This window comes from Pteropus medius, unplaced genomic scaffold (genome assembly GCF_902729225.1).
Source record: "Pteropus medius unplaced genomic scaffold, Ma_sr-lr_union100, whole genome shotgun sequence".
NCBI lineage: Eukaryota > Metazoa > Chordata > Mammalia > Chiroptera > Pteropodidae > Pteropus > Pteropus medius.
In genome coordinates this window covers 103873-126490 of record NW_024341288.1, presented here as the reverse complement: position 1 = coordinate 126490, position 22618 = coordinate 103873, and the positions used below count along the sequence as shown (strand labels likewise).

Genomic DNA, 22618 nt, shown 5'->3' with positions numbered 1-22618 from the left:
GCAGAAAGGAATGAATGAAAAGTGAAACTTTTCATTTATTGCTTATTGTCTAATTATACCCTGACAATGCTTCCATGTTTCATTTAATTTCCTGGAAAAGCATTATTTCATTTCACATACAATTACAAATTAAATTCTTATTCCCTTGCTAACTGCCAGTGTAGTATTCAATTTGAGCTGATTTTTAGAGCAAAATGATCTGAAAAAAAAAAAAAATGCATCACTTAATCTTACCTGTAGATCCTATAAATATCTTCAGAACGTCCCTTCCTTAGTCTGAGAATCCAAGCTCCTGGGTTGGCCTTTAACTGAAAGTAACCCTAGGACAAGAAGAAAAGACAAATTTTAGTTCTCTTTGAAACATAAAATGTGTTTTAGAGGGATAGTTATTTCTTTTTCTGACATATCAGTCACCTATATTTTAAATAAGATAGTTAACAATTTAGTGCAAGTCTTAAAAAAAATCTACACATTAGAAACAATAACAAAATACAGGCCAGTCAAGCCAAGAAGCCGGCCCTTTAAGCTGTACTTCACTGAAGAATCAATGTGTGATGTATGAGTAAGGTACAAAACTACAACTGTCAGCTCATAAGCAATGCATTTTCATGGGCCACTTTGGTTCAGAGCAGAAAATTCTAACTCTTTTTTTAAGGTGACATGTAATTACAATCTATAAGTTAAACTTTTTATACTGACCAAATTCAGTCAATCATGAATTTTAATCTTACTCATGTTCAGAATGCTAAGTGCTCCATCAAAAATTGTAGTGCCCAAATTAAAATGACTCAGTATCATCATCTGATGTATTGATTATTTACCAGATTGGCCATAACAATGGTATCCACGATGACTGGGTTGGCTGAAGTTCCTAATGTAAACTGCAGTCCTCGTGGGGGCTGACCTGTGGTAATGTCATAGCAGTGACCTTCTAGTAAGAGGTACTCCAACTCATATTCAGCAGCCACTATACTGTCCACCTGCAATATCACAATTAAATGACTTGAGGACCACTCAGCAATAAAAAGAAACACACTACATACAACAATATGGATTATGCAAAGTGAATGAAGCCAGACATAAAGGGCTACATACCATATAACCATGTTTATAAGAAATTCAAAAAAAGCAAAACTATAGTGACAAAAAAAAAAAAAAAAAAATCAGCAGAAGGCCTGGGGTCAAGAAGTGGGAGGAGATGTGGGACCCAGCTAGAAGGGGCAAAGGAGAGAACTTTTGCAGGTGAGACATGAAAGTGTCATACATCCTGATCGGTGCTTGCAGGTAGAGAGAATGAATGGGAGGTAGGCAGCACTTAAAATTACCCACCACCCACCACCACCACAATGCAAATGCCCAATGACCCAATGAATGAATGAATGAATGAATGAATGAATGAATGAATGAATGTCCTTGTTTGATATATTAGGGATAGGAGAGATATAGATGATATTGAGATTAATATTATATAGAGGATATATTCTGTAGTGGAGGGATAGATGAGATTTTCAGAGAGTAGGAGAGATTAGGAGAGTAGAGACAGGTAAAACTGTTGTAAAAGAATGACTAAAGCTAAAAAACTAAACAAAGAAGAAGATAGAAAAGACAATCCTACAAGGATTAATTTCCATGAGATAACAGAGAGACAAAGAGAAAGATCCAAGAAACATCAGAGATAAATGCAAATTCATCTTGGCCTTTAGAACATAGCTGAAAACACTGCTGTTCTAGGTGCAAATGTCCAAAATGTACTTAATGCCTTCATAATGGCATAAAACCATTCATGCTCTACACCAGCTGCCTAAATTATTACCAATTCCTTGCAGCAAATATGATATAACTGCAATGTCTTGGGGGAGCTTGTATTTAGCTAATTAATGAATTTCTATCCCAGGCTAGTTCCGACTTGGCTTTGTAACTCTAGCTAATGCTAATAATACACTACTTGGAGCTTAATATGTTACTGCAATGCTAGCTTCCAAAAGTATAATAAGACCTAAGAGGTACCCTCCATCTGCTTACCAAGTTTTGGGCTCTGTATATGCAGTGGAATGCAGAAAAACTGGAGGAAGCCTAAAAAAGAGCAGCCAAAAGCTCTGAAGATATAGAAGAAACACTGCTTTGTATCTGATTCTGTACTCTCTTGCACTGTTCTTTAGTGCTTGTTGTGGCCATTTCATAACCTCTTCAACAAAAGTTAGTTCTTCAAGGGCAAAGACTGTATTTCCTTAAAAATACGGTGGATAGGATTAGGGTGGGGAATAGGCAACTTTGTATATGCACACACTCCCTCCTAACTTAGTACCTACGGGAATCTTCTTAAAGAACTTAGAGTTATTTAACCTAATGAAAAGAAGGCTGAGAGATCCTTTGGTAACTATTTTTAAGTTCCTGGTTTCCCAATTGCCAAAAAGACAGAACAGGCTTCAACTGTAGCAGGAGACATTTAAGGTAGACACAGAGACAAATGTCTGTAAAAAGAAGGAAGCTCTGAGAAGCTTTAAGCTCCTTGAAGTGAAGGCCATGTCTTTTCATTCTTTTGCTTATAAACTCTGAGCTAGGTATAGAGAGTGAGAGCTATGAAGAGACGTCAGTGAAATTATACTTGTGAGCTCTCTATCTTTGCAAATAGATTAGGGGAAAAAGACCATTTACCTTAAAGACTCAAAATACAGTTATATGTAAATAAATGAAATAGAGAAAAAAAATAAAGAAAAAAATCAATAAAGTCAAAAGATGGTTTTTCAAAAATAGTAACCAATTGACAAACTTTTAGGTAGACTGACAAGGAAAAAAAAGAGAAAAGAGCCAACTTACTGAAATCAGCAAGGAAAAAGAAGACATCACTAATAAACTTAAATTAAAAAGACCATTAAAAAGTGCTGTAAAATAAATGTTTGCCAACAAATGAGATAATTTAGATAGAAAGGAAAAATTCCTAAGATACAAAAACTCCAGAAACTGATTTAAGATGAAACAGAAAATCTAAATAGACCTGTAGCAAAAGACTGAATTAGTAACTTTTAAATTTCCCAATTAGGTAAGAAAATAAAATAAAAGATATCTAGTTTGGAAAGAACGAAGTAAAACTCCCTCTATTTGCAGACAAAATGCTCTTATACAGGCTTGTACACTAAGAACTACAAATCACTGCTGAATGAAATTAAAGATCTAAATAAATGGAAAAACATTGCATATTCATGGGTCAGAACACTATTAAGATGGCAGCTCTCCAAATTGATCTAGGGATTTAATGCAATCGCCATCAAATCCCAGCAGCCTTTTCTGCAGATATTAACAAGCTGATTCCAAAATGCAAAGAACCCAGAACAGCCAAAACAATCTTTAAAAAGAAAAACAAACTTAGAAAACTCACACATACAAATTTCAAAACTCACTACAAAGCTACAAAAAAGAAGACAGTGTGGCACTGGCCTAAGGATAGGAACACAGATCAATGAAATAGAACTGACAGTTTAGAATGAAACCTTCACATTTAGGGTTGATCGATCTTCACCAAAGGTGCTGAGACCATTCAATGGGGAAAGAACAGTCTTTTCAAAAAATGGTGCTGGGTGGGACAACTGGATATCCACTCAAAGAATAAAGCTGGACCCCTACTTCATGTCATATACAAAAATTAACTCAAAACAAAACAAAGACCTAAATGTAAGAGTTTAAAACTTTGAAAGTCTTAGAAGAAAACACAGGAGCATATCTTTGGGACTTGAAATTAAATAATGGTTTCTTAAGTAGAACCCCTAAAGCACATGCAAAACAAACAAACAAACAAAATAGGTAAATTAGAATTCATCAGATTTGAAATGTTTGTGCTTTAAAGGACATTATCTAGAAAGTGAAAAGACAATCTTTGAAGGAAATTACTTGCAAATAATATATTTGATAAGGGACTTGTATCCAGAATATATAAAGAACTCTTAAAATTTAATGAAAAGAAAAACAAATTTTAAAAATAGGCAAAAGATTTGACTAGACATTTCTCCAAAGACAGTATACAGATGGCCAATAAACGCATGAAGAAATGCTTAATGTCATTAGTCATTAGAGCAAACAGAAAACGGTAGTTACCTTGGAAAATAGCTCGGCAATCCCTTAAAGGGTCAAACATAGAATTACCATATGATCTAGGAATTCTGCTCCTAAGTATATATAATACCCAAGAGAAATAAAAGCACATCTACAAAAATCTGTAAATGAATGCTCATAGTAGCAATATTCATTAACAGCCAAAAGTAGAAATAACTCAAATGTCTATTAATGAATGGATAAATTAAATATGGTATAGCTATACAATAGAGTATGAGCTGGCAATAAAATAGAATTAAGTACTAATATATGCTACAACATGAATGAATCTTGAAAATAATTAAGTGAAAGACGGCAGTCATAAAAATACACGATTATATTTAGATAAAACGTCAGAAAAGACAAATCCATAGACACAGAAAGTATGTTAGTGGTGGCCAGAAGGAATGGGGAGTGACTGCTAATGGATATGGAGTTTCTTTTGGGGTGATGGAAATATTCTAAAATGAGATAGTGATGACGGCTACATAATATATTAAAACTACTGAACTGTATATTTTAAATGGGTAACTTTTGTGGTATGTGAATTAGATCTCAATGAAGCAATTATTTTTTAAAAATACAATTGTGCCTGAACATTGATGTCACAAAGGCCTGTCTACACTGGGATCCAGTCTGTTCAGTCGGAGACTAACATCACTACTACATCTTAAATAGGTTTTACACATGATTAGACACTTGGAAGCAATGATATTCTTACCTCTTCTAAATAAATATTATCCAGATCATATGGTGTTCTGACAGACTCTATCATCCAACTCTCAGGTGTGTTCAAATTCAGAGTGAACAGAGGAGATTGTGGCATATCCAAAAATTTTGCTATTGGACCCTTAGCAAAGCTATTGTCTGAAGTGAAAGAAATCTCTGGTTCTAAGACATAACGGTAAAAGCTGAAATTTAAAAAAAAAAAAATGTTAGTTTTTAAAAATACAACCGTAGTCGAGATTACAGGTATTCATACAGGTAAAAAACCGGCTCACAACAAACAAGATTTGGAAGAGTATCCTTTCAAATTGGGAAGTGTTTCCAAAACCATGTCTCGACTTAATTAAACCTCCTGTAATTGTTACAGATGCAAGAGAAGAGCAAGAGGGATAGGACTGAGAAGGAGGTCATTCCTTCCTGCACTGTTGCATGTGGCGGCTGTTGGGGTTGCAAGCATTTCCTGAGAGCTCACCTCCCTTCAGTGAGAAAAACTCACTTACATTTCTCCTGTACAGGGAAACTGGTGGAAGCTGGGAATGAACCTTTTTGTCACTTTTAAACACTGTTTCAATTCATTTAGAATCTAACCTATAGAACACAGCACATTTATAAATTAGGAATTTCCCATAGCCCCAACATGTGCTATGCTGCTGCGATTAGCTGCTTTTTATGTAATGTTTTTCATAAATGACCATTCCGAACCTCAGAAGGTATTCCGCTAAGGCTGCCCTCCTTCTCAAGGTACATGGGAATAACCCTCAGCAAGCTCCCTCCGGCATACATGCTGCAACTTGAAATAACTCTTCTTCTTCTAAGATGAAAAAGTACAGACAAGTGTCTTTCCTCACCACAGCATATTTTAACAAACTAGGTAAATTTAATAGCTACACTGACCCAAATGTTCTAAAATTAGAGAACTATATAATTCTGACACCCCCAAAAGAAAGAAAAGCAAGGATCTTGAGTCAATGCTACCTAAATACTCCCATGCCCATGTTAGGTTATTAGAACTTCTGATTAGAGCAGAAATTTTGCAAAACTAAACATTCAGTAAATAATCTTTTCAAATTCATTTGATCCTTAACATTAAATATCAGCTTTCTGATTTAATACTGCTTTTTCAACTTGTTTTACCTTTTTTTTTTTAAATGGTGACATTGGTTAATGAAATCCAGTGAGTTTCAAGTGTATAATTTAACAGTAAGTCATATATATACTGCATTGTACGTTCACCGCTCATAGTTAGATTTCTTTCTGTCACCACATATTTGACCCCTTTTACCCCATCGACCTCCCCGCTTTCCCCACCTTTTTTACCTTTTTAAAGGCATGTCTGAAAGTTTAGATTGGCAATTCATAAATACTCTTAGATTCATGTTGATCAGCTGAGTTAAAACCTAAAAGAGCAAACCAGAGGACAAAATATAAAAATTTTTCCTATACAGAAAATGATATTTGAGACAAAATATTTACATTTTCTCTTCAGAAATTTATTACTTGATACTGAGTTGAGAGAGAGAACATTTCCTACTATCTCAAAAAACATACAGAGATAATAAATGCCATAAAGTCTGCACTGGAGAAATTTCTAGAAATCACAACTCTAATGAACAATCTAAATCATAAATACACATCATTTGGCCAAAAACATGGAAAGTAAGCTATGCAAATCACTGCTCCCCACATGTGTGAAGCAACAGATAATGAATAGCTGTCTATACAAGGAAAATTTTAAAGATTCATCAGTGCAGCTTACATATACTATAATATGAAAAAAATATATAAAAATATCCACAAAAAGGTCAGTTGATTATAATACATTAAAACTTTGTCCTTAAAAAAATACAACTGAAAAAAAAAGTTGTGGCGTCTGTGTTTTAGGCAGAGCTCTTTTAACTTTAAGATTGAAAAATATTATACATATCTAAAAGACATATTACCAAAGAAATGCTAGTTATGAAAGAGGAAAATGATAAAGCAAAATTCTTTTAACTTTTTAACTCTACCATTATAAATTAAAATATGGTATAAATCAATTTTATTCAGACATTTTCCTCTAAATAAAGATAATTTTTTTCCTTAATTACATGAACTACCCAACCAAAGCTGTACCAACTAAGGTTATGAAGCTATTTTCAGAGTCACTACCAATCTTTAATGAAGACATTTGCTCGCCCAAGATGCCCTGTAGCATTTTCCAGTGCCCTTTGAAGACAACTAAGGAAACAATGATGCTCTCAGAGAATCACAAGGCATGTGACCAGTTCAGATAGAAATGATAACTGCCTCTGCAGCTGTCCCTACCAAGAGCAATGGAGCAAGTCTCTGTGATTCTCTAGTGACGGGGTCAATGACAGCCACGACATCAAAGTACGGCTCCCCTTCTTTTGGCCTCAGTTTAATTGCACTACAGAGATCAAAAGATAAAACATTAACTGGAGGAAAACAGGAAACAAAGTTAATTTTTTTGCAGGGGTAGGGTGTCTAGCATGACCTATCAGCCCTCTTAGCATTTCAAAAAGAAAAACTTTAGGTCTAGAACAATATGGCTACATTATAGTCAACTATGTGATTATGTCTACCTCAGAGTTGACAAAACCCTCTAATGACTGAGATTCATTGGAAATGGACTGAAAGATGTATATTAAGAGAACCAACCTGAAATTGTATTTAGCCAAAAACTGCTAAAAACTTCTGGTGTTTGTTTTTGACAATTATAGAATATTATACAAATTTTTATTTCTTGGCAAGAAGGGTATGAGAGAAAAAATTAAAATGATTTTTTAACATAATAAAAGGAATTTAAGAACATTACAGAAAACTTACAAAAGAGAGAAAAAGATAATTAATAATCATAACATCTCATCATCCAATTGAACCACTTTGTGGCATATACTATGTACTCCTTCTTAAATGTCTGTATAAAGACCAGCTGTACCTACAGAATATTCAATTTCCCTCCTTCCCCCACCAGTTTATCCTAAAGATTTTCCATGTTGTTACACCTCAAATATCCTGAATAAGAAGTAATTATCTATTTTACCAAGTAAATCTGTCATAGTTTACTTATTGCTAGACATTTAGATGGCTTTCAACCAGTAAAATAACTTTGTATATACAGCTTTTTTCATCCTTGGAAATTTCTTTAGAGTCAATGAAGTCCTAGATATGAGATTACTGAGTCACGGGATACAAATATCTTTTGTGGCTATACATACTGTCAACCACGTTTCCAGAAGAACTGAACAAATTTACAAGGCCAAGAAATGAACTTTACCACATTTTGTCAGTATTAAGTTACACCTATTTTGTCTGTTATCAACAAATGAAACAACAGCTGGTTAGGTTTGAGCTTGTACTTCCAGTATTTCTGGGGAGAGCGTGCATTTTCTCATATGTAGTTTCCAGCTGCAGAGCCTCCTTTTAAAGACACACTGACTTAGGTGACTCAAGAGGAGCAAGAGCCTCTGATATATTTTTAAAAGGAATACACTTTAAAGGATTTAAAATACATTTAATTTCCAAAAACATTAATTGCTTATATCAATGTTTATCTTTCTTCTGAACAACACTTTAACATAGTTTTGATGATAACCACTACTTTTATGCAAGAAAATTTCATCCCCAGTGGGGCGAAAACAAAAGTACAAAACAGAACATAACTAACAAAATTGGGTAACTATAGTTTAAATGGTGGTAAAGGTTATTTCAAATCTTAATTGCTTTGGAAATAACCGGCAGGATAACTTTATGACTGCACTGCAGCAGCCGCTCTCAGATTTGCTGTATTGCAATAATTATTGGTAACTGGAATTGTTAACATTCCAGTTACCAATAATTATTGCAATACAGCAAAATTTTTTACTCTGATAGATCTGTTCTTAAAGTGTGACTTCAGACCAGCAGCATCAGCCTCACCTGGAAATCTGTCAAAACAAATTGTCAGTCCCCAACCCAAACCACTGAATCAGAAACTTGGGGGATAGGCCCAGCAATCTGCATTTTAACAAACTCTCTAAGCGAAAACAAGAGAGCTACTGCCCTCGGATAATTTGGATCTCTGTGTGACTCTAAAATTCTAGAAGGAAAAGCTCATTAGAGAATAGTATCATACAGAGTATCACAAAGGGAACAAGAAATGGAGTCCCCAAACAGTCCTCTAGAGGATAGCTGAGTCAGGCTCGCCAAGAGACCCTGGCACTTTGGGGGAGCATTTTGTTTGACACATTCATGTTCTAAGCCAGTGGTCTAGGTGATCTGTAACAGGTATACCCAGAAACTGACTCTGTGAGGTCTTTTAACCAACCCCAACATCTATGACAAAAAAAGAGGGCAAGACAAAAACAGAAAAGAGAAATATTGGTGAAGAAACGGAGAACAATATAAACTAACAATGTGTTTAAATATACCCACTGCATTGGTCAGAGAAAGACCAGAGTAAGGCCAAAAGAGACAGACAAAGGAATAAAATTTGGGGCTCATACACATTTTTGTGAGATGAGTAGAGCAAATGTGAAAAAAAAAAATACAGTGTTTGTAGACAAGAACCACCCAGGGGACCTCATTACCATGGAGATGCTGATTTGAGAAGTCTGGGTTGGAGCCAGAGATGGCATTTCCAACAATCTCCCAGACAATACCCCACTATTATTCCAGGGACCACACTTTTAGGACAAGGGTACACATAGCCAATAATTCAGACTTTTTTGTTGCAAAAATTAGAAACTTCTGATTTAAATGAAACACTCAACTAACACAACCCCAATACGAATTTCTCTAATTATAATTTGTACCATAGTAGAATGTGTAATTAGGGTATTTCAATTATAATAATAAGACTCACAGAGAAAATGATGCTCTAGAAAGGAAAGTGTTCTTGCTCAGGATTCACTATCTTGGCTATGAAAGGTGAACACGATATCAGATCAGTTAGGAAAATGTTTCCGGCAACAGTAACTATACAATGAGTTACTTCCTGAAAGTATATAGAGCAATGAAAAGATGAGCACTAATGGGCAAAATCCAATTAGGGCTATTAGCAAGGAGCCACAGAATTCTCACTCACTGGCAACATAAGAAATTAGGAGACACAGTCAGTGAGAAAAGAGAGAGGTTCCATTCTAGCCTGGAATTGTCAGTCTATTCAAATTTGATCTCCACAAGGATTGGTGTGAGAAAATATAGATCAACTAAACCAAAGTCCAACCTACTGCAGACTAATTAAATCAGAATCACAGAGGAGCACAATACAGGCTTCTATCTCAAGCTTCCCTGGTGAGCCTAAGGCACGATACGGATGTATACCTGCCAGGTAAGGCAAGGGCTACATATGCCAACTGCAGGGTTCCTCCTAGAGACAAGTTAATATTATATCTAATCACGAGGAAACAACTCAAACTGTGAAACATTCCACAAGACAACTGGCCTGCGCTAAAAAAAGTAAATGTCATGAAAGACAAGAAAGGAAGAAGGAAAAGAAAGAAAAGAAAGAAAAGAAATCAGGGACTGTCTACATTAAAGGAGACTAAAGAGATATAACAACTAACCACAATTTGTGATCTAGACCAAAATAAAATAACAAAAGAGTTGTAAAAGGTCATTACTAGGGCATTGAGGAAATTCGCATATGGACTATGTAGTATTTAATATTACTGTATCAAAGTTAAATTGCTGAGGTATGCTAATAAGTACTGTGGAGAAAACTCCTAGTACTCAGGAGATAATATACTGAAGAATTTAGATACGATGTGTAATAATGTCTGCAATGTAGTTTCAGTATAGTTCAGAAAATATGTGTGTGCATGTATATCATATGTACTAAGTAATTATATGTACTATATACATTATATGTACTATAAACACATACATACATACACACAGATGACGTAAAAGTAGCATTTGTTAAGAACTGGTGAATCTAGGTTAAACATATTCTCTAGGCTTGAAACTTTTCAAAATAAAAAACTGAAAAACAAAAGGCAAGGACTTCCTCATAATGCTAAACTTATTTTTATTTTATTGAAGACAGTTTTCAATAAAAGATGACAAAACAAGTGCTCTAACAAACTGTGCTTAGTCTTGAGTATCAAAAAATTACAACTGATCAACTTCATTAAATGCTTTCTGTTTTCTAAAAGAGTACATTCAAAACTACTTCACATGTATTTACAAATAAATATCAAATTTTATATAACTGAGATCTGTATATGAATTTTACATCTTAATATGTATATGAAAACTGCACACTGAATTTTCCATTCATATGAGAACTTACACACTTTATAAGAAAAAATAAAGGATCTGAGGTAAAGGCAACCTCAAGAGTTTAATATTCAAGATGGCACTGCAAGCAGTGTGGAGCATGTGGGGTGCAGGTGCAAGGTGCATGCCACTTCAGTGCCTACCTGGGCTTTGGAGGCTGAGGGCCTGCAGGTTGCTGCACAACGGCCCCAACTGGTTCTCAGGATGTAAATTCACAGAAGAACAGGTAGGGATAACAACAAAAAATGGTTGTTATCCCTACCTGTTCCTCTGTGAATTTACATCCTGAGAACCAGTTGGTTATCCCTACCTGTTCCTCGGAACAGTGAGAATCAGTAATTTTGCACTGGAAGCTTTGGGAGATATTGTTTACTATAGTCTGCCTGAAGATGGGTAAAAATTGAACAAACAAGATGAGTTTGGTGCTTTGGAAGGTGTGAAAGCTGCGAATGAACTCTATGCTCTTCTATCAGGAGAAGTAACTGAAATTAATGAAGCTCTTGCAAAAATCCAGAACTCGTCAACAACTCTTGTTATGAAGATGGCTGGGTGATCAAGATGACCTAAGTAATCCCTCAGAACTACATGAACTAATGAATGATGGAGCATATGAGAAATACATAAAATCTATTGAAGAGTGAAAATGGAACCTCCCCCAAATAAAGTACTATGAAACAACTTAATCTAGGACAGTTGTCTTAAATTAGTGGTGGACAGAAGATTTAAAATAGCAACTTTTAGTAGTATCAATGGAAAAAATATCTAAAACAATGCTACTGGAAGAAAACGTCCCTTAACGCTCTAATGATTGCAGATAAACACAATATGCATCTTTTCCTCAACACCCTGTGATTTTTTAGGCTAAGCTACAGTTATAATATTCAGAATTCCTGAAATTATCAATGGTAAAACCTGGTTATAAAATTATATAATTCAAGGATAACATTGCTACCTTAAGCCTTATATAATATTGTAACTTGCTTATATCTGTCTCCAAATTTGGGTCAAAATCATCTTCCCATTGAAGATAACTGTCAGTGGAGGAAAGTTTTTGTTAATTGCACTGTCAGATGATGAACGATACTATCTTAATTTTGTAAATATACTGCATTTGCTGGTGCTATTTTTATATAGTGAAGCAATAGCCATGCAAGAAAACAAGAAACAGTTTGAAAATAATACATTCAACCTCTACATTAAAAAAAAAAGTTTACTATTTTTGAATATGTACAAATTCAACATTATTTCTATACCTGTATCTGTCTTCAAAAAACTGATATTCGATTCTTGCATCTCCTTTTGGTTGAGCTGACAGGAGGGCATCCACCTTCATTACCAAGTCACTTGCCCTGAAAGAGTGGTTGGCAACAGTTCAGCACCCCTTAAACTGAAGGTTTTTCCAGTTCTTGCCAAACATAATATAATCAACCAAAGTACTGAACACCAACGAGATAGTTTGAAGAAAGTATAAATTTTGTACCAACAGACATGAGAAAAAGTACTGACTTTGTGAGTAATTAGTTTTATAACTTTGGGGAAGGTACTAATTTTTCCACATGTGAAATGGAGACAATGCCTACTTTGGATGGCTCTTGTAAATATTGCACTGGCTAAACACATAAAGCGCCTAGCTCAAGGCCTGGCCCATAAGAGACTGTCAGTTAAGTTATTTACACTCTCTCTCACCCTCTTCTTAATGACTTTATTACTTTTTATCATTATCAGAGTAATAATTCACTAGAAAAAATTTCAGGAAAGAATATAAAGAGAAAACTGAGATATAAACAATACTATTATCAAGAAATAAGCACTGAAACATTTTGGTTCGTAATCCTTCTATATTTTTAAATAAATATATATACAAAAGTGGAATTATTCTATCTGGTAACCGGTTTCTTCATTTAACAATATATTATAACCATCTTTTTGTTAGTTAAGAAACACAAGGGTACATCAATATTTTCAGTGACTGTATAATATCATATTTATGGATGCACCATAATCTATTATGTCAGCTAGCTATTGAACACCGAGGTTGTTTCCTATATCACTATTATAATAAACACTGTGGTGAACAACTGAGAGAAGTGTTTCCACTCTCTCGACCCCTTCTAAAGTTGATTTCTAACCAAGGAAGATCTTGAACTAAATCATGAGATTGAAAAAAAAAAAAAAGCTCTAATCTGCTGAAACAAGAACCAAATTCCAAAAGAGCACTTGTGAAGATATCTGAACTGGAATCAAGCTACACATCTTCTCACTGAACCAAACAACTATATCAAATTACCTCTTCTGGTATTTCTCAATACTAACTCTGAATACAGGCCATTTGTTTCCTGTGATATGTCAACAATGTCACAAAACATGTCAAGTGACACTTGGTTCTGTGAATTGGGCTAAGCAGGCCGACGAGAAACTTCATAAAGGCTCATGAAGCACCATGATCAAAAAGCCCACAGCTGAGCTGTAGAAAGATAAGGAGAGCCTCATGGCTGCAAGTCAGAGTTGTGAAAGAAAGCTGTGGCTATGATGGGGGGAGCGGGGTGCACTCCAAGGTGGAACAGCTATGGCAGTAACCCTGGGCATGCAAGGTAACTGAGAACCTTAATAGTTTTAGAATCAATCTTTTGGCAGCCCTATGAATACTTTATCTCTCTAAATTCACCCAGGACAGGTCCAGAGCCATCTCTGACTGATAAAAGCCAAGTCTTCCAGGCATAGTCTGACAATTATATACTAGCCCATAAAGAGTCCAAGGGGCTATCCCTCACCCCAAAACCTCCACAGAGAAAGGAGTGATCCAAAAGAATAGCACATCAAGCCTATGGCTATGACGTGGTGGCTTCAAGTCATGGGGTACCTCCTGGCCTATGAAGTGGTTCATACGCCGGAACAATGGGCATCGATCAAGAGCCACTGTAAGAACCTCTAGTCTGTAAGAAAAAAAGATTCCTTCCCATATCACACAAGACTTAACAAAGGGACTACTTTGGCAGCTACTGAAATCAATACTTCACTAAGACATGCATCTTGAATCTGCAGCATGATAATATATGAAAAAAATGAAGGGAAAAAAAAACAGAAAAACTTTTAAATTAAATTTTATATCCTCCACTATGCATCAAAGGACACTATCAAGAGAGTGAAAAGGCAACCCAAAGAGTGGGAGAAAATATCTGCATGTCATACGTGTGAGAGATTGCTATCCAGAACAAATAAAGAATTCCGCCAACTTAACAACAAGAAAATAAACAATTAAAACTAAGCAAAGGACTTGGGGATATTTTTTCAAAGATGTACAAATGGCCAATAAACACATGAAAAGATGTTCAACATCACTAACCAAACTACAAAGATACTTCATACCCATGAGAATGGTTATTATTTAAAAACAAAACAAAACCAAAAAAAAATAAATAAAAAAATAACAAGTGTTGATGAGGATGTGGAAAAACTGGAACCCTTATGCATTACTGGTGAGAAGTAAAATAGTTCAGCTTCTGTGGAAAAGGTATGATGGTTTAATACTAGTAAATACAGGAAAAGAAGTGCTTAACCTGCCCCTTCCTGAACAAAATAAAACTGAAAGGTAATTAAAAACATAATAAGGGAAGTATTTCTTCACATAATAAGAGAAGTAAAATAGTTCAGCTTCTGTGGAAAAGGTATGATGGTTTAATACTAGTAAATACAGGAAAAGAAGTGCTTAACCTGCCCCTTCCTGAACAAAATAAAACTGAAAGGTAATTAAAAACATAATAAGGGAAGTATTTCTTCACATTAGTATTTCAAGGTAATCAATAAACTAACCCCTCTACTTTTGCATATGTTTGAAATTTTCCACAATCAAGTTTCAAAAAATAAAAATGGAGAGAATTAATTCAGTTCTTTAAATAGCTGGCTACAAAATAATTTGTTTCAAAAGAAGCATAAATAAACACCTGCACTGAAGAGCACTACAATATTTAAAGCTGGAAATAAAACATCTTGGAATGGGCAGCACGAAGAAAGCTCAATTAATATAGCCCTACGCCTTGAACAAATTGACTTCTGTGCAAAACTTACACATCTTCTTCTACTCGAAGCTGCTGAATATGAGATTTGATTTTCTGTCCTGAAGTTTTTAAGATGATATTTTCTAGGAGGTGGAAATCATCTTGATTAAAGAGTTCACTATCCTCCAGTGGCCCAATGATCTGTGAAGAAGAGCAGGGAGGTCAATGTGGGAATCCATAGACCGTAAAAAAGTCCTTTGTCATCCTCAGGCTATCTCATGAACTAAATCGCATTAAAGGCCCAAGATGTTTACATCTGAATAAAATCAATGAAATAAGTAGAAATAAAACCCCCATCAGCTCAGATAGTTATTTACTTACTTATCAATTCCTCAACTGCATAAAGTGTAGGCTTATATACTTGTCAACAGTTTTACAGCAAGCAAACTCTGAAGTAAAATAATATAATTTTCATTAATTCTCACTGAATATAAATAACAAAACCAAAGTAGAGATGTAGTGGTAGATATCAGAGATTTTACCCTACATGTTAAGAGTTTAAAATCTGGTGCATTCACCATAGTCTCATTTTAGTGGCTGCAGATTTTATGAAACGGTCTAAGCCTAAACCAAATAAATTCATATAGACTGCCCAAACTATAGACATGGCCCCCACAGGGAATGAATACTTTATGTTTCAAAGACCTCACTGATTTATGTTCTGAGAGCCACCACATACTCACCACCTTGTACAATGGCAGAACAAAACTGAACAGCAGGAAGGTTTCACACAAGGACATTTATGTCAAAATGAGCAAACTTCTTTTAAAATAAGGGAGCAGAAATGATCATCAGCACTGCATAAGCCCTAATCACCTTTGAAAAAAGAGTGGCTCTGTTTGAAGAGTTTACTAGCTTCAGAGGAGAATGGTGCCAAGACAGTTCACTGATCTAACTTGAAGCCAAGCTTGTCCCAGGACAAAATCCTCACCCTTCCATTGCTGATCACTGCCCTCCGTCCCTTCTTCAGCTTCAGGACATCCCTGCAGTACATGGCATGAGACAAAATGAAATCCATTTTGGAAGACTCAAAGACCTCTTTAAAAAGACTGAAATCCATGCCCTAGGAAAGTAATCGTTATTAAGGAAAAGTAATTGTTATTAAATCATAAAAATGAATAATCAAGATGAATAAAGCATAAAGTGCTCTTTCAGTGGAAAGTAATAACTAATTCTAACAATTAACATTATGATGTCTCCATTCTCCCTCCCATTTTCCTACCCTCCTTCTTATCAGTAATGCTTAGTTCCTTTTCTTGTTCTTTCATGTGACTGTTCAACTGGCGAATTAGTGTTCATGATACCTTTATTCTGCATTTTCAAATCTTGCTAATTTCAAGTGAAAGCCTTTTTTCTAACTGAAACATCAAGTAAACTCATCATTTTTAAAGAAATTTTAAAACTACGAAACAGTAAAAAGTATGTAACATAAATGAATAAACATGGGCTTATATTGGAAACGTGTCAAGAACACATAAGACTAACTCATCAAGCGGCTTAAATTTCAGTTTTTTGCTCTATAAACAAATGAAAAATTGGCTACCTTTTAAAAACTATACAAAACAAATGGCTTTGTGCTTAAAACATAAACTTGTATCATGCACATCTTGAAACTTATCAATTTTAAAAAGCTTAATAAAGGGAATATGACAGAATTATTATTGGAAAAATTCTTCCAATCAAAAAAAGAAATCCTGTCATTTGCAATAACACGGATAGACCTCGAGATAAGCATGCTAAATGAAATAAGCCAGAAAGAAAAAGTTGAAAACCACATGATATCACCTGTATGTGGGATATAAACCTAAAACTAACAAACAGGACAAATAGAGACTCATGGACATGGACAACAGACTAGTGATTACCAGAGGGCAGTGGGGGAAGGGAGAGGTAGATGGGATAAAACGGGTTAAATATGTGGTGACATTAAAGAATTTTTTTAAAAAAATTAAAAAAAAAGAAAGAAAGAAAGAGAGAGAGGAGAAGAGGAGGGGAGGGAGGGGGGGGAGGGAGGAGGGAGGGAGGGAGGGAGGGAGGGGAGGAAGGAAGGAAGGAAGGAAGGAAGGAAGGAAGGAAGGAAGGAAGGAAGGAAGGAAGGAAGGAAAAAGAAAAGAAAGAGAAATTCTGAGACTCAAAACTAAAATTACAAATCCTGATCATGCAGGACACATCAGCCCATAGGAGTGAACTTCAGTGGTAATTAACAGACTCACCCCAACAGAAAACTCCCTAATGTCAGCTCCTGCAGCCAGGGCCTCTGAAGTTTCTTCCTTGGCCATTTTTGTGATGAAGTTCTTAGCAGAGTTGGAGGTCTGTGTTTGGAGAGCTGCCCAGATTGCTCTGGAGATCTGAGTGTTCTTGTAACTTATATCTTCACTAGGATTATTGATCATGCTTATTCTAACATTGTTACTGGATTTCTATTCACGAAATGGAAAATAAGGGTTATATGGTAGATGTTTTGAACTTAAAAAGTGGTATTAATATCAGTCATATTCCATAAATAGCAAATAATACCTCTCTTAAAAAGTCTTCAGTAGTTCTCCCCTGCATACAAAATGAAATTAAAATGCTATAACCAAACATTCAAACCCCTATCTGAATTGCCCCCCAGCCTGCCTTTCTAACTTCATTTCTTACCATCCCTGTAAATTCAGCATACATTATAGACTACCAGAGTCCTGTATTTCTCCCCTACACACATTCTGTATTCTCCTAATAAACATCATGTCTCACATTGGCACGTGAACCCCAAGTACACCCATCTTTGCTTCCTTAAGTCCCAACCGTCCTCGGTGCTCTGCTCAAACCCTTTTTCATTCACATGGCCTTTCCAGATTTCCAGTAAAAATTAATCTCTCCCTGAGTAAAAAGATAAGAATCCATGTGGGAGAAGATATCTGGGACCCATAAAACTAAAAAAGGGCTCGTATTAAGAACATAAGCAAGAGAAATTCATATTTATGTATATCTAAAGACATGTACAAGAATATTTATAGCAGCATTCTTCAGAATAGTCCCAAACTAGAAACAATCCAACTGTCCATCAAATATACTAAACAAATAGGACTTTGTGGTACAGTCATATGATACAGCACTACACAATGAAAAAAACTACCCACCACTGAATTGTAATATCATGGATAAATGTTGAGTAAAGAAACCAAACATATTCCTTTTCAATAAAATACTAAACAGGCAGACCTATTCTTTGATATGAGAGGAGGAAAAGGGCAGGGGTAGTGATGGGGGCACAAAGGGGATGGGCTTTCAGGAATCTGATACTTCTCTTTACTTGGGTGGTGGTCAGTCACATGGGTGTGTTCACTTTGTGACACTGTATATCCTATGATTTGTGTACTTCTTTTGAACCTATATTTTACTTCAATTAAATATTTATTTAAAATATTCAACTCTCTCTCCGTATTCTCCCACTCTACCACCTCTTGAGCATTTACCAATTTGAGAGTGACTTATACAAGTACCTATCATTCTCCACCAGAACTATTCCTGATTTAACTTTGAATTAACTGTAGCATCTAGTCTATTCCCTTAGACAACAGGGCACTCAGCACATTAATGAAGTTGAAATCACCCAGATATTTCTGTATTTCAGAAAGCCTGGGACACAGGGTACCAAGAGGACATACGAGGGGTGTGCAATATGGGTGAGTCCAAACTCAAACTGCTTAGAAAAAGGAAATGTACCATCTCATTCTCTGACAATGACACTCTCTAGAAGAGTCAATTTCTTCTCAACCATTTATCACTGTCGTTCACTCATTCTACGGTTCAAGTGCTGCGTATCTTTCAGACCGTCGGTGTTTGCATCCCTCTGTGTGCCTAAATCTACTTCTATCATATACACAATAACATGCCTGTGTATAGTTCCCCCACATCCAAACCTCTCTGATTTAAGGACCCTGTCTCTCCCATACAATATACAACATGATCTTTGTAGCATCTCTGCAGCAAGAACATGAACCAAGAAAATATAATACAATAAAAACTTGTCTATGATAAAGGTTTCCTATTTTTCCTCTAAAAGAATCTATTCCCTTATATAAAGCTAGAATATTGCAATCTTCTCTTTACATACTAGCTGGCAGACCTCTGAAGAAACATTCTTTTCCCTCAAGTATTAAGAAAGCAGAACTCTGGTCTCCCCACCAGAACAAGAATATCAGCACACAGATGCTCATGAGGGCAATGGCAGGCTCAAACAAAGATACAGAAAAAAGTTGTAGACACTTACCTGATGTTTAATAGCATCATACAATAATTGCCTTCCAGAAGGGCTATCAAAATCCCCTACAATCCAAAAAGTTACTGGCCTAATAAAAGAATCATCTGTAGAAAAACAAAACAACATATTAAGTTGGAGAGAAGAAAGCACATTCTGTGTTTCGCTACTGTTATTAAGCCAAATATTTTTGAAAAACATGCAAAAAAAAAAAAATAAGAAAATGACAAGTTTAATAAAAATACAAAGCAAAAGTAGTGAAACTTCAATACTAGAATGAAAGCAGGGTAGCCATCCATATGGCTTAATTATACACTAGGAGCATGCACTTATTAATTCTATTATAGTCTGGGCATCTGTTAGCATATAAAATGAAAAAGAGCCTTTGAACATATGGGTAACATTATAGTCTTTAATCATTAATTTGTAACTTTTTGAAATCTAATTCTTTGCAAACATTTATACAAAATTTATCTGTATGGATAAATTATCTACTGTTACCCACAGGTTCCAGAAACATCCCAATAAAGGATCAGTAAATTCTGAATTATAACAGTGATTGAAATAAGATAATTGAGAAAAAGAACAGAACATTCTGAAGTTTAAAGTTACCATAGATTTCCTTGGAGGACATTCCTGGACAAAGGTAAAGGAAAAGAGTAGAAGAAAAGAAAATATCATTTCTAAAATAATTGCCTACTATCAGTCAAATTTTAAATAATTCCTAATATGATCTATGCTTCTTTCTGCTTCTTAGCCCCATTACAGTTTAGTAATTTCTTTGAGGAATCAAATGGAGCAACTGCCTTTACTTACATATACCTAGGAAACCAGAAATTCTCTCTGGGATATTATAGTGGTATGAAAATAGCTACCTTAACTGATCGTAAGTGCTCTGAAAGGATAATAAGTGTGACCAGAGGAGAAAAGTATCTGTCTGCCATTAAAAGGATATCAATTTCACACAACATTAGTCTAAATAAGTCTACATAAAAATCAGTTTTAAAACTTACGTAAGTATTTCTAGAACCAAGTTTATCTTTTAAAAAATTAATGCAATGTTGTCATTGAAGAGGCAAATCAAATCAATTTTCAATCTATTAACTCATTTTTACATCATAAATGTTCTCCCATTTTGAACAATGAAAAATTTTCCCTTTTGACTTTAATATCTAAAATAAAAATTTATAAAGATAACATTTAATTTTCAAAAATATATAAATAATTTTAAACAGGTATTTTCTATGCTCAAATCATTATAAGAAATAATTAATAAAATAAATTATGAAGTCCCTCTCTCAACAGACACTAACGAATGAATTTTTTGCAAATACCAAAAAAAAATGTTGAATCCAAGACAAGCCTAGAATGTATTACCTTTCTTTGTCAGATAGTTCATACTATTGGCTATAGCAGCAGTCTTGCCTTGGGAATCCAAGGCAGTAAATCTAGCATAATCATCCACAAAAAAGTTATCTGAAAAAAAAAAAAATTGTAGTTTTATAATTAATATGCCTAAAATCAATCTAATGTTAACATTCAACTGATGATGTGATATGACCATAATACAAGTTTTATAAAAATGCATGAATGAAATATCAATATATTTCATGTTTACTGAATAATTTTACAACCCCAATGACCCCTACCCCATTAATCACATTTTAAGACACAGTTAAAAAATGTACATTATAACTCATAAAACCCTCATAAATGTATGTATCACTTTAATAGTTTAAATGTATCCTACTCCCACTTCTATCACTTTACAACTAGAGAATGATCTCTTAAAGAAATCCCCTTGACTTCATCTCTCCCTTCCATTGTCCATATGTCCATAGGTAGGTAGGCAGATATGAGCAGGAGGGAGAGGGACAATGAAGGGTTAACGAGGCCCTGAGACCAGCTCAGCAGAAGAAAACATACAACCAGGGGTCTGGCAGGCTTGTAAAGCCTCCCTGTGTCCCCCACGGTCAGAGGCTAGACGGGCAGGCAAAAAGAGCCTAGTAATGCCTGGCGCCTTCCTCATCCCCTCACCCCACCTCCCACACCAATGCTTACCCTAGTCAGTTAACTGCAAATGACCTTATATAACTTTACTCCAGGAAAGCTCAACTGGTATGGGCAAAATGAGTTAAATGGGCAAAATTCCCACAGTGTTAGGTGTATGACTTCCCATGGATGGACACACACTGCGCAGGCCCTAGCTCGGAGTGGGAGGGCCCACTGGAGGAGCAGAAAATTCCACCTTTTGAGGTAAGAGGGACAGAAGGAGAACAATGAAACTCTATGGCCTATATAACACCCAACCGTCAACTTCTTGGGGCCCTCAATCCTCTATTGAGGTACCCGCTTGGACTTTCTTCTGAATGTACTTTACTCTATTTTACTCAAAAAAAAATCACTTCTGTTTGCTATTTTTCATCAGCTCAGTCCACCTTTTCTTAGCATCAGAATTCTATGTAAATCTTCTGTGGAGGATCCAAGAACCGAACTCCTGACTCCCACAACACAGATATCTGATTGCCAGTAACACATCCACCACAGTAAGCTCTTACCTTCTTATTTGGGTGTGGAAAGGCATAAATGGAAGAAAAAATATAAGAAAACTCTCATTTTAATTTTTTTATATGTCACAAAATAATATATTTTTAGTCCGAACAGAAACACAAGGTCATTTTCAGATATATATCTTCTCTGATTAGTGCCCACAGGCAATGCTCTTATTAATCATTTCCCTCTCAAATCACTCTTCTTAAATTCCAGTTTCATCAAGTCATTCCTTTGCTCTAAACCACCCAGTCTTTCTTCTTATACTACAAAATGGTCTCCAGCCTGGTATCATAAACATTCTATCTCCAGCAATCTCCCTAATCTTATGCATTATTATGTCCCAACATAAATGTCATTCTTCTCTCACTGTCCTCCAGGCACAGCTTGCTTGTCTACCCTCCATCTATTTGTCTGTCTGCCCATTTTCCAACCTACTCTTTCATTCAACAAAGTACACTGAGGGACTACTATTCCTTCAGTCAATATTCTAATAAAGAAAAGTAATGGTGACTAAGAGAGACATGGCCCACGACATCATGCAGAGGATGGGAAAAGACTTTATTTTCGCGTTCTTTAAAAAGGTCCCAGGACAGCAAAGACTAAGAGCAGCATAAGTGACGGAGCCAGGACCACTGGGTCAGGATGATGCCAGCTGTTCCTTCACTGATAGTTCTAAAATGCTCACCCAACAGAT

General features: G+C 35.4%; 1 protein-coding gene across 6 annotated transcripts in view; it reads right to left on the bottom strand.

The window, feature by feature from the left end:
• Positions 1 to 22618, bottom strand: part of UGGT1 (UDP-glucose glycoprotein glucosyltransferase 1) — a 118231-nt gene that overhangs the window by 30200 nt on the left and 65413 nt on the right. For 5 of the 6 annotated variants that reach the window (XM_039850215.1, XM_039850222.1, XM_039850230.1 and 2 more), the window contains exons 20-31: positions 20749 to 20847; positions 19984 to 20007; positions 19384 to 19478; positions 17342 to 17548; positions 16060 to 16191; positions 15139 to 15269; positions 12327 to 12422; positions 7117 to 7219; positions 6130 to 6209; positions 4808 to 4997; positions 822 to 980; positions 235 to 320 (exon numbers count right to left, since the gene is read on the bottom strand). In XM_039850215.1, the coding sequence (XP_039706149.1) occupies positions 235 to 320; positions 822 to 980; positions 4808 to 4997; positions 6130 to 6209; positions 7117 to 7219; positions 12327 to 12422; positions 15139 to 15269; positions 16060 to 16191; positions 17342 to 17548; positions 19384 to 19478; positions 19984 to 20007; positions 20749 to 20847 (1402 nt within the window). The remainder of the gene's footprint in view (positions 1 to 234; positions 321 to 821; positions 981 to 4807; positions 4998 to 6129; positions 6210 to 7116; positions 7220 to 12326; positions 12423 to 15138; positions 15270 to 16059; positions 16192 to 17341; positions 17549 to 19383; positions 19479 to 19983; positions 20008 to 20748; positions 20848 to 22618) is intronic. The other variant, XM_039850237.1, reaches the window with a different exon arrangement.